The sequence below is a fragment of the Haliaeetus leucocephalus genome, unplaced genomic scaffold, assembly GCF_000737465.1.
Source record: "Haliaeetus leucocephalus isolate CR32 unplaced genomic scaffold, Haliaeetus_leucocephalus-4.0 Scaffold162, whole genome shotgun sequence".
NCBI lineage: Eukaryota > Metazoa > Chordata > Aves > Accipitriformes > Accipitridae > Haliaeetus > Haliaeetus leucocephalus.
This window is the reverse complement of record NW_010972598.1, coordinates 15,701,781-15,712,588: the sequence shown is the minus strand read 5'-3', so window position 1 is coordinate 15,712,588 and position 10,808 is coordinate 15,701,781. Positions and strand designations below refer to the sequence as shown.

Genomic DNA, 10,808 nt, shown 5'->3' with positions numbered 1-10,808 from the left:
GGGGAGGAAGAACCAGCCCCCCCCCAGCACCTCCATTTTTGAGCCCAGGGCTTCCCTCAGCCTCCCCCCCCCTCCCTCAACAGGCTAAGCCGGGCATTAATTAGCAAAAGAAGTTAATTAGCAAAAGCCGGAAGCCAAAAAAGGGAGCGGAACACCCCCGGGCCGTCAAAAAATAAGCAAAAAACCCAACCAAACAAAAAAGGTTTCCTGCAATAAAAGGGCCCAAACGGGCGCCAGCGCAGCCAGGCGCGTTTTCATCCACCGGTATCAATTTATCCATGTTTGCACGACGCGGGAGTTGAAGGGTTTTGGGGTGTAAAGTTCCACCCCCCCCCCCCCCCCCGCAACAGCAGGGAAACAACTGGCCGGAGGTTTCCAACAGGCTCCTTGCTCACACTTTATTCCTGAATTATAAAAATAAAAGGAAAAATAGATACGGGGTTTTATTGTAACAGGGAACACGGTGTGACGTCAAACAAAAAAAACCAAATCACAACACAACGAAATCCTGGCGAGGAAAGAACCGCGAGGGATACTGTAAAAAAAAAACAACCCAAAGACTCCGGGAAATGGTGACTCGTACCCGGCTCTGGCCACGGGGCAGGGCGAGCACAGCCGGATTTGTTGGGAATAAGCCCAAATTCCTCTGAAATCCGGTCTCTCGGAGCCGCCCGGGCGCACGCGAGGAAGCGAAGTCCTTCTCAGCGGGTGGTTGTGTCCCCCCCCCGAGGGATCCCAGCGTCAAGCGATGAAATCCAGGGGTCTGTTAAATCCTCCTTTTCTGTTCATGTACTGCCTGCGGCCGGAGGGGAGGAACTGGAGTCAGTGTTGGGGACAAACACCACCCCCTCAACCCCAGAGCTCCCAGCTCTGAAGAAATCTGCCCCAAAAATACCCGAGGGCGGCCCGTAGGAGAATCGATTCCCCAGGGATTTGCGAAAAAACCCCCAAAAACCAAGGGTAGGAAACCTTGGTTCGAGGACTAAAAACAGGCGCCGGAGCTGGGCAGCATGGCCTGGCTGTATGCTCGACTTTTCCATCAAAAAGGAAACACAATTAACAAACTGAGTGGGGTTTTTTTGCTGGTAAGAAACAGGAAAACGGCATTACTTAGGCAGGCCTGCTGCTCCGATGCCATTCAGGCCGCACCTGGCACGTCCGGCCCATGCGCAAGGTGCTCGTTTGCTCCTCATCTCTCTGCTTTTGCCATTTCCAGGAGAAACCAGAGGCCTCTCACATCCGTTTGACCGTAAAAACCACAAAATTGGCCTTTTTCTGAGAAGCCAGATCACCCCCCCGCACACACTGAGAGATGGTGGCTTCGACACAGGGCCGTAGAGTTTCCTCTGTGCTGTGTTATCTCGTCAAAGAAATTCCCTTTCTGTCAGAAAAAAAGGCAGGGCACAAACCTGTACTTCCTCTTCTGAGACACATTGATGGCGTATGCGTTTGCAGCGCCATCCACCTTCTTCCCCTGAAAGACATGAAGCAAAAAAAAAAAAAGTCCCCAAACTCAGCGTATTATCCCCCAAATGGGCATGGCAACACCACCGAGCCCGTCAGAGGCAGCCACCAACTCCACCGTGCCGATCTGCACTCACTTTTGTTGTGTCGAAAGAGGCGAAGCCCATTGTTTTCATCATCTCGATTTCCTCTTCTGTCTTGCCCTGCAAATCTTCCTCTGCCGAGGCAACAAAATATGACAATTTGACGAAGGCAGCCATTGGGGTTCGCCAAAAAAGCATTTTAAATAAGCACCCGCATGTCCCTGGGACTCGTCCCAACCCAAGCGGGGAACCCAGGACATATTTAACAAGGAAAATGTACCCCCTCACCCGTGATCTGACGCTCTTTGCCTTTGGAGTCCTTTATCTCCTTCTTCTCTTCATCCCGCCTCTCCTTCAGCCGCGGCGGGGAGGAGGAGCTGGATCGGTGCCGTCTCGGTGACCTGACGTTGCAAATGCAGGTGGGTTTGCACCTTCCCGGCTCTGCTGTTACCGCAGACGGTTTTATAATGTTAATGAGTTCCCACCATCCCCGTGCTGCCCTCGCTCGGGCTCTCCAGTTCGTCCCCACCCCGGCGTCGGCGTTTCTGTCCCTCACCTGGACCGTCTCCTGTGCGGGGAGCGAGAACGGCTCCTCCTCCTGTCCCTGTCCCGGGACCGGGATCGCTCTCTTCGTCTCCTCTCCCTCTCGCGGGAAGTGGACCGTGAACGCCTGCGCTCTGCTTGGAGAAAGGCAGTGCTAGCTTTAGCTTCCGCTTCGTTATGTCTCTCCCCCTTCGCTGCCCGCTTTACAAAGAAAATCCCCATTGACGCCGTGACAGCTCCCAAGCGCAGACCCCGTAACAACCCCCTCCCGCCGATCCCTCCGTAGCTGGGCTCCGAGATCCCCACCAGCACCCACAGAAGTGGGAAGAGCGGCAAGAAAAGCCCTTCACCCCACAGTGGGGTGACCAACCTGTCGGCAGATCAGTCCCTGAAAAGCTGAGGTGCGTGCCGGGGGACGGGAGTCAGTGTGCGTGAGGGGGAGGAAGAGGAGGAAGAGGAGAAGGAGGAGGAGGAAGAAGGGAGCCTCTGCTCTACCCAGAGCGAAGAACCGAGGCCTCATCACCGCCCCCCCCCGCCCTGGAGGGGGTTCGCCCCCTCGCCCAAGGGTTGGGGGAAGCCCCAGGGCCCTCTCCTGCCCCTGGACCGGGGGTCTGGGCTCCCCGCCCTGGGCCTGGCTCCTCCACCATCCCCCCCCGGGCCCGGATCCTTCCCCTCGCCTCAGCTCAGCCCCGTCCCGTCGGAGCCGGAGCCGCTCCAGGGCCGGTCCCCCCTCGCCCTACTCCCCTCTCTCCCGGTTTCCCCCCGCCCGGCTCCCTCCCCTCCGTCCCCTCTCACCGCGCCGCGGCGGCGACCGGGAGCGGCTGCGGCCCATGGCCGCCCCTCAGCGCCCGCACTTCCGGCCGCACGGCCCCTTCCACTTCCGGTTCCGCCGCCCCGCTCTTCCCCGCCGTCCCCGTTCCCCCCCGGAACCGGTCCCGCCGCGCTTTGGTTCCGCAGCGAAAACGGTCCGGGCGCGCTCTCCCCCGCGGCGGCGGCTGAAACCCCCCCACCCCGCTCCCCATCCACAGCCGGGGGGTGCGGGACCAGAGCCCCGGCCCCGGCCCCAGGCCTCAGCCTCAGCTCCAGGCCCAGGCCCAGGCCACGACACCCCCTCAGCCCCCCGGCAACTCCACAGCGCTGGCGGGTGCCAAACACAGGGTTTATTTACAGACAGGCGTTACACAGCGCTTTCCAGCGACGATTGTCAGACACCGGCGGTTGCCCTGATCCAGCCCACAGTGCTGGGGGACACCCGGCTCCCACCCGCTCATCCTCCCCTCCGGCCGCGGTGGCAGACCCGGGGAGTGGGGGGGCCGGGCAACCTCCTCTCGGCCTCATTTCGGTGGGTGTTCAGCAACTGCACCTTCGCCGGGGTCCTCCGCGCTGGGCCCGGGGGGTGTCTGCCAGCCCCAGGTGGCAAAACGGGTGCTGAATCCGGTTGAAACCCTGGCGTTGCCCTCCTTGCCTGTGGCGTGTTGGCATAGCTGTGGCCAAAGATGGAAATCCGGCCTCTCTTCTTCTCAGGTGAGGGTGCGGATACGGAGGGCGACGAGTGCCAGGCCCGCGGGCGGCAATCGGCACCTCTCGGGGCACCGGATCAACCATTTGTCTTGCAGCCGGTAGCCAGGGATACATCCCTGCCTCAGAAAACCCACACCCAAATCGGCCTGGGGTGCTTGGGTATGGGCAGCCTTGCCAAAAAGAGATGAGAAGAAAGCAGCGTAGATGGGGGGGCCTGCCTGCAAGCGGCAGGCAGCGGGCAAAAGACTGGCAGGGGAGAGGGGGAAAGTGATCCGGAGCGGTGGTCCTGGGGGGAGCAGGGATGCCCTGACAGACTGGGGAGCTGCGGCATCGATGTGATTCCTGTATCTGTTTTCTTCTAGCTAACCAGTGAGGACCCACATCACGGTGGCGGCCATTTGAGCCTTCCTCCCTGCTGAAGGCACTGGTGTCTCATGCTGCACGAGACGCCTAACACACCCCAGATTTCCATAGCGAGGGGAAATAAATCCCAGTCTCCTCTGCAAAGCCCCTGGCCCTTTGAAAAAAGGGGTTGCAAAGCCCCTGGGGGCAGAGCCTCGGAGAAAAAGGGGCCGCAGCCTCCCTGTGGTGGCACTAGCCGGTCCGGTAGTGGTGTGTGTGGCAGTGCTGTAATTCACGTAATCACCCCGGGAGCGACCGTGCCATCTTGGGGAGGCAATGCAGCCACCCCTGTGGGGGCTTTCGTGGCCTGGGTGATGCAGGGGGACAGGCTAGATGACAAAAATGGCCTCAAAAAGCCTCAAAATCAGTAGCAGTAAACAACACCCCATGGGAAATGGTCACAGAGCTGTGGTTCGCATCTCAAAGGCTGTCTGCTGAATAGACACTGAACATAGGCAAGAGCCCAGGCTGGTGTTCCCGCCTTCCATCACAGATGGTGAATTTAGAAGCTCAGCCCCACCCCCCCCACCCCTCCCCGGTCTTTGCAGGAGCGTGATGGGGAGCTGTGGCTCTAACCCCAGCGCTGGAGCTCAGGGCAAACATCAAGCAGGGCAAACACCCTCCCCCAAAACCGGGCTCATGTTGGCCCTGGGGCTCCGGCAACATATCTGCCAGCTGTGTATTTTTGCAATTTTTAAAAGCTTTTGACGTTTTACTTTTCAATTCAGAATTTGCCTGGCATGCCCCGTATCGCAGCCCTGCAAAGAAAAACAAACCTGTGTTTACAAACCTCCTCTCTTTGAGCCACAGCTGCCTGCACTGGCCCCGCTCCCTGCCTGCAGCCCGCTCCACCCCATGTCCTCGCTGCCCCCCAAAATTGCGGGCCCGTGGGCTTTCTGCTCTTCCAGAGAAAACAAAACCCGAGAACTGCCTCGCAGCAGCGAAAAGGCTTTGAAAACACGGTGGTGGTGCATGGGAAATTCATACTGGGGTGAGGAAACCCAGTGCCCTTGGAGGGGGGGTTCTGGGGCTCCCCACTTCAGCCCAAGCGCCCGGCAGACTCTTGGGCTGGGGCAGGGAAGCCCTGTCCCCACAGGCAGGCTGCCTGTGCAGGCAGGCTTGGGGCAAGCACCCCTGGAAAATGGCAAACCCCTGTGGTTTGCGGGAGGATGGGGGCTGATCCCGTTGGTTTTGTCCCCCTAAATACCAGTGTTGGAGCGGCTGTGGGGTAAATCGGCATCACCAGTTTTCTTCTTCTCTTTGGGCGCAGCCAGGAGGTTGTAACGATGGTTGTGTCGCCGTACAGAGCGCGCTGGAGGCGGGGAGGCCAGGCTGGGTGGGAAGGAAATGCCAGGGAGGATTTTAACTTGTGCTCGGGAGTCCAGAGCTGGGGAAAAGCAACAATCTGGCCTCAGCCAGCTGGACGGGCGCTCGCTGAGCCGGGGGTCAGTGCGAGCAGAGACCCAGCACAGGCATGGCCGCGTGTGCCGGTGTTGCCGTGAAGAGATGGCAGGGATGGGGGCGGTGGCATCGGCAGTGCCTCTGACTGAAGTGAATCGGCAGCATGTGTTCATCCCGAAGTAGCACTTAGTGAGTGAAGTTTTGCTCAGTTTTAAATAACGCAGACACTTCCTGGAGGCTCTTTTCTTCTCCCTTCTCAGGTGTGGTTGGTGCGGTGCAGCAGGGGCTTTCCCGGCAGCGTGAAATCGTTGTAGGGTGAATATGTGAGACAGTGGCACGAGGAGAAGGGGTCTGAAAGTGGCTCTCGAGCCCGGGGAGAAGAAGATTACAATCCAGGAAAGAAAGGCTCCCAGGCCCACAGCCTCGGCCTCTCCTTCGGGGAGAGCAATCCCCCCCCCCACACACACATTCAGCTTGATCCAATTCCCCTGGCTAAGCGGTGAACAATTTTGCCCCGGGGGTGAAGCCAGCGCCATTCCAGCCGAGCTTGAAACAGAATGTAAAAAAACCCCCAAACAAACAACAAAACACCCTTTTCTTCCTCAAACCAAGCAGATCTGGGCTGCGCCCCACATTTCACAAGGGCTCTGCAAGCGGCAAGTGGGGAGAAGAAACCCCAACCCTCAGCCCATTCATGGGAAGGGGCTGGTGCCCAGGAGGGAGAAGGGAGGGCTCGTGGGAGGAGGGAGATCGCAGCGGGTATTTCCCCAAGCGGCAAACAGGGGCCACAATCTTTCGTAAGCTCGGTGACCGCCTCCAAAAGCGGGTAACAGGGGACGAGGTGCCTCGTGCCAGGAGTACCCGGAAAACAACTCGCCTCCGGGGTTTTCGGCTGCGCCTTGGCCAGACGCACGACGCAGGAGCTGTCCCTCCGCCTCGGCGCCTCCATCCGGAGAGGTTCCCGGCCGCCGCTGCGGCGGGAGGCCTCGGAGGAGACTCAAGATTCGATCTTTTCCTTCTTTTTGCCTTTTTTCAGGAAAGACGGGGTCCGGAATTTCTTCTTCTTCTTAGAGGGTGATTTGGAGGGTGAACCTTCGGGGGAGACGGGGCTGCTGGTTACCGTCTCCTTCTCCTTGGGGGCATCCGGGTCGGCGTTGGCGGGGGAGGTTGTCCGGCCCTCCCCTTTGCCCAGGCTTTCCTCGGTGCTTTGCTCCTCATCCTTCCCATTCACCACCGCCGGTGGCTCCTTCTCGGCGGTGGAATCGGCCAGCGCTTGGCCGCCGTCCGCCTTCTTGTCACCTTGGCAAGGGGAAAGGAGAGAGGTGAAGCTTGGGACAGTGGGTAGCCAACACTGTGGAGGTTTAAATCCACCTCCCCAGCTCGCTGGTTTGACCTGGGCAGGAGCAGGATTTGGCCCCTGCAGACAGAGAGTGCTGGGACCCGATCCCCTCCTGCCACAGGTGCCGCTTTCCTGAGCCTTCTCCCCCCACCTCCCCGCAGGACAAGCGACGGCGGGATGGAGAGCCGGGAAGAGGCAAGCAGGGAGGGCGGCTGGCTCCGTCCCGGCCTCGCCGCTGGAAATAAAGCGGGCAGCAAAGAAAACGAGGCAACCCAAGGCATTTCCTTCTGCGAAACCCTGAGCGGGGCGCCGCTCCCCGCGGGAGCGCGCCTGAAACGGGCCATGGAGAGCAAGGTCACCCCGAGCTAGCGGGGAGCGCGGTCGCCCGCGTCCCTCCTCCCGCAGCGAGGCTCAAGGACGGCCTCTCCGTACTTACTACGGTGACAAGTATTCAGAGTCAGAGGTAACTCCTTGGGTGAAAGCCACACGTGGAGGGAAGAGAAAGGAAGACGTTGTGGAGACAGACAGACACACACCATGAGACACAATGAGAAAGCGAGCAGCCGCGCGCTCCCGCTGCCCTCGCCCGCACCCTGAGACCCGCCGCGGTTTGTAGATGCCAAATTTTGCACTTTGGGACATATAATAACGGGAATATCGCACCCGTCAGCACCTTAGGAGGGGGACGGAGGTGTCCCCTACTGCCCCGCAAAGCCACCGGCGGACGCTTAGGTCCTCCTGCTGTGACCTTCAAGGCAAGCGGCGGCTTTGGTGCCTTTGCGGTGTGAATCCCCATTGGTGTTCAGCCCCACTGGACCATGGACCCCCCCCGGGGAAAGGCAAAGGGACATGGTGGGGGGTGATATTTATCCACATTTCAGTGGGGTTTGGCTACAGCCACCCTCATCCCCCCCCACTTCAGTTGCTCACTGGAGACCCTGCTCCTCATCTCTGCTTGGCTGGTGAGCCCGGGCACTCGCCAGCCCACTCACCCTCCGAGGGCTCCGCAGGCGTCAGGGCCGGGCTCTCCACCGGTGCCACGGCCGGGCTCTGCGGCGGGGAGGCAGGGGGCGATTTGGCGGGGGGAGCCTGGCTCTCCTCTGCCGCGGCGTCCTTCTCGCCTGCCAGCGGAGAGACGTGCTGGCCCCGAGGTCCGCCATGTGCCGGCCCCGAGGGAGTTTGGGGATCAGGGCTCCCCCCGTACCCCTCCTACCCTGCAGCCCCAGCTTTTTCCTCTCCACCTCCTGCTTGTACTCCTCCAGCTCCTGGTCGGTGAGCTGGCTGAAGGGGTTCGGGGGCTCTGGCTCGGGGGGTGCCTCCTCCCGGGATGCCTCTTTGGCCTCCGCATCCCCCAAATGGCTCTCTGTGGACTGAAACACCCCCCCCGGAAAGGTGTCACCCCTCTGAGCAGTGGAATGCCGGGGAGCCAGGAAGGGCTGGGTGCTCCGGGGAGGGGACACGGGGTGACCTACGGGGCTGCGGCTGGTCTCGGCAATCACGCTGGCCAGCAGCTGCGACTGGGGCCCGGCCGACTTCACGTCCTGGCGGTTTTGTTCCCGGATCTGCAGGCGAGATGCCGAGTGAGGATGGGGAAAAAGCCTCCCTCTTGCCCCGGGGTCTGCCGAGACCCCTGCACCCACATCCAAAAGCCTCTGGGTCTTTCGGGACACAGACCGTACCTTGTTCCTCATCTCCAGCACCTCCTGCGGGTCCGTGTAGAGGGGCACAAACTGGTTGGGGTTCTCGATTCGGATGGGGGTCCCGCTGCTGCCTTTTTCCATCTCGTCTGCTTTCAGCCACTGCATGTTGCAGAGACGAAACCCCGATAAATACACATCATGGAGAGAGGAGACCCCGATAAATGCATGTTGCATAGAGGGGAGACCCCAATAAATGCAAGTTGCATAGAGGGGAGACCCCAATAAAGCCTGTGGTGCTCGTCCCCCCGGGCTGGGGATGTGGGATTTTAAAATAAATATTATTACGGGGGGAGAAACAGAAGGGGAAAGGAAAGCTTGTGTTAAATAAAGGCACCAAATGAAGCATTTCTTGCTTCTGGAGGATCCCTGGGCATTTCTGCGCACCAAATTTGGTAGGACCAATAACATCCCAGGCATCTTCCCATCTACCTTTTTTTTTTTTTGGTACCCAAAGCCGCACCCACCATCCGACTGATGCCTCTCCCCAAGCCAGACCCCTTCCCAAATTAACCCAACAGCCCCCCCCCGGGATGCTGCGGCAGCTCCACACCGTCGTCTTCGTCTTCTGGCTGCCGGCGCTGCCCTGCTGCTCCTCGGCCACGTTGACCCTCATGTAGGTGTTGGGGGTGTTGAGCCACCGCGTCTTCTCCTTCTGTTGCTTCTGGGCGTGCTGCCGCAGCGCGGGGACAGGGGCAGCCTCCTCCTCGAAGACGAAGGCCGTCACCGTGGCGGGGATCAGCACATCACTTTTGGGTTTGCTCTTCTCCTGCACGAAGGGGTAGCGGTAGGTGTAGCCCGTGCGGTAACCCTGGAAAGGCAGAGAGCGCTTGGTCATCAATAACATAGGGATAAAAAACGAGGGAGTTTTTGTGTGTTTTGGGGGAGCTCGCCGCATTTCGGCAGTGGCTGGTGCTCACCAGGTTGTCCAGCATTCTCATCAGGGCTTCGAATTCGTGCTCGCCCAAGCGACTCTTCTGCATGGGCCCGAAGGTGCTGCCGGCCCAGCGCACCGAGCCCACCTCGTGGGGCCGGTGCTTGGCGCGCTCCAGGATGATCAGGTTCTCCGCGCCGCCCGCGCTCGCCAGCGCCGACACCTATGGCCAAGCCCCGGGAGAAGCAGCTGATGCAGCCGGACGGGGACAGGGACAGCCCCGGACCTGCCCACGGCTGCCGGGCTGTGCTGGTCTGTCCCATCTCATGCACCACGCTGGTGGCAGAGACCTGGCACAGCTCGGGACATGGTCCCAGGGCACCACACCGGCTGCGGAGACCTGGCGCAGCTCAGCGTAAGCTGCTGGGACACTGTGCTGGTGGCAGAGACCTGACGCAGCTCAGTGCATGGTCCCAGCACACCGTGCTGGCAGCAGAGACCTGGCACAGCTCAGCGCAGAGTCTTGGGGCACCACGCTGTCAGCAAAGACCCAGCACAGCTCAGTGCATGGTCTCGGAGCAACATGCTGGCCTCAGAGACCTGGCACAATTCAATGCAAGCTCCCGGGGCACCGCGCTGGCAACTGAGACCAAACACAGCTCGGTGCACGTTCCGGGTGCTCACCTGGATCTCGCAGGCTGCCTGCAGATGGAAGATGCTGTAGAAGGCCTCCTCGGCAGTGTCACCCAGCGCCAGGACCCCGTGGTTGCGCAGCACCAGGATCTGCAGTGCCGAGCACGGGGAGGGGGGGACGTCAGCCAGGACCAGGGAGGAGGGGACAGGGATGGCAGGGTAGCCCTCCCCCCCCCACCAGCCAACCCCCAGCCACCCTGGTCCCCTCACCTTGCAGGTGGGGCCAAGGGATTTTTGGAGCTCAACCCGATCAGCTTCGTCCTCCACCTCCCCGCGGAAGTCGAAGTAGGCGACGTCCCCCAGCAGCAGTGCGGCGCGGGAAATGGGCAGCACGCCGCAGCGCATGGCCGACACCTGCGGTGGAACGAGCAGGGTGACAAACACCCCATCCCCTCCCCAAAATTCCATAGTCGTCGTGTCCCCCCGCCTCGAAACCCCAATATCTTACTGCGGCGGTGGCCGGCGTGTGCAAGCGGATGATGCAGCGGGCATCGGGGCGGGCGGCATAGATAGCAGCGTGGAGGCTGAAGCTGCGGGCGTCGGGGGCAAAGCCGGTGCTGCCCTGTTCCACCACAGCCCCCAGCACGTTCACTTTGATCTGTGGGGTGAGGGGAGGGGGATTTGGGGGCTCAGAGCTGGCTGGTTCCCCCCGCCCTGCGGAGTAGGGATGGGGGGGTGGAGGACAGGGATGCTCACCAGGCTGGCTGCTGTCACCTCGCTGCATGCCAGCCCCTGCGGGGCCACCAAGAAGTGCTCCTGCTCCTTGCTGACCCGCAGCTATGCCAGGGAAA

The 10,808-nt window shown here is 60.8% G+C and overlaps 4 protein-coding genes across 6 annotated transcripts in view; 1 reads left to right on the top strand and 3 right to left on the bottom strand.

Annotated features, from left to right (window-relative positions):
- MXD1 (MAX dimerization protein 1) overlaps positions 1-258 on the bottom strand; it is a 10,657-nt gene extending 10,399 nt beyond the window's left edge. The window contains exon 1 of the mRNA XM_010562927.1: positions 229-258. Coding sequence (XP_010561229.1) covers positions 229-258 — 30 coding nt within the window. The remainder of the gene's footprint in view (positions 1-228) is intronic.
- Positions 1-10,808, top strand: part of GCK (glucokinase (hexokinase 4)) — a 251,262-nt gene that overhangs the window by 196,825 nt on the left and 43,629 nt on the right. The window lies entirely within an intron of this gene.
- Positions 480-2,950, bottom strand: SNRNP27 (small nuclear ribonucleoprotein 27kDa (U4/U6.U5)). Of its 2 annotated transcripts, XM_010562903.1 has the most exons (6): positions 2,886-2,950; positions 2,104-2,224; positions 1,836-1,948; positions 1,602-1,681; positions 1,410-1,474; positions 480-796 (listed from the first exon to the last, which is right to left on the bottom strand). In XM_010562903.1, exons 1-6 carry the CDS (start codon positions 2,920-2,922, stop codon positions 742-744), a joined length of 471 nt encoding a protein of 156 aa, XP_010561205.1. In that variant the 5' UTR covers positions 2,923-2,950; the 3' UTR covers positions 480-741. The 2 variants fall into 2 exon arrangements, with proteins under 2 accessions (XP_010561205.1, XP_010561202.1); XM_010562900.1 differs by lacking the exon at positions 2,886-2,950 and having other exon boundaries at positions 2,104-2,749.
- The window catches only part of ADD2 (adducin 2 (beta)), an 8,245-nt gene continuing 1,446 nt past the window's right edge, over positions 4,010-10,808 (bottom strand). Inside the window, exons 4-14 of one of the 2 annotated variants that reach the window (XM_010562904.1) lie at positions 10,714-10,794; positions 10,466-10,615; positions 10,228-10,371; positions 10,009-10,107; positions 9,371-9,547; positions 9,004-9,261; positions 8,433-8,552; positions 8,226-8,315; positions 7,967-8,123; positions 7,746-7,874; positions 4,010-6,713 (exon numbers count right to left, since the gene is read on the bottom strand). In XM_010562904.1, coding sequence (XP_010561206.1) covers positions 6,412-6,713; positions 7,746-7,874; positions 7,967-8,123; positions 8,226-8,315; positions 8,433-8,552; positions 9,004-9,261; positions 9,371-9,547; positions 10,009-10,107; positions 10,228-10,371; positions 10,466-10,615; positions 10,714-10,794 — 1,707 coding nt within the window. In that variant the 3' untranslated portion in view covers positions 4,010-6,411. The remainder of the gene's footprint in view (positions 6,714-7,745; positions 7,875-7,966; positions 8,124-8,225; positions 8,316-8,432; positions 8,553-9,003; positions 9,262-9,370; positions 9,548-10,008; positions 10,108-10,227; positions 10,372-10,465; positions 10,616-10,713; positions 10,795-10,808) is intronic. The other variant, XM_010562905.1, reaches the window with a different exon arrangement.

Coding starts and splice junctions, on each gene's coding strand:
- SNRNP27 (XM_010562900.1), bottom strand. CDS start 2,312: ATGGGGATTTTCTTTGTAAAGCGGGCAGCGAAGGGGGAGAGACATAAC. Junction 1,949..2,103: donor CCGCACAGGAGACGGTCCAG/GTGAGGGACAGA, acceptor TTGCAACGTCAG/GTCACCGAGACGGCACCGAT. Junction 1,682..1,835: donor CAAAGAGCGTCAGATCACGG/GTGAGGGGGTAC, acceptor TTGCCTCGGCAG/AGGAAGATTTGCAGGGCAAG.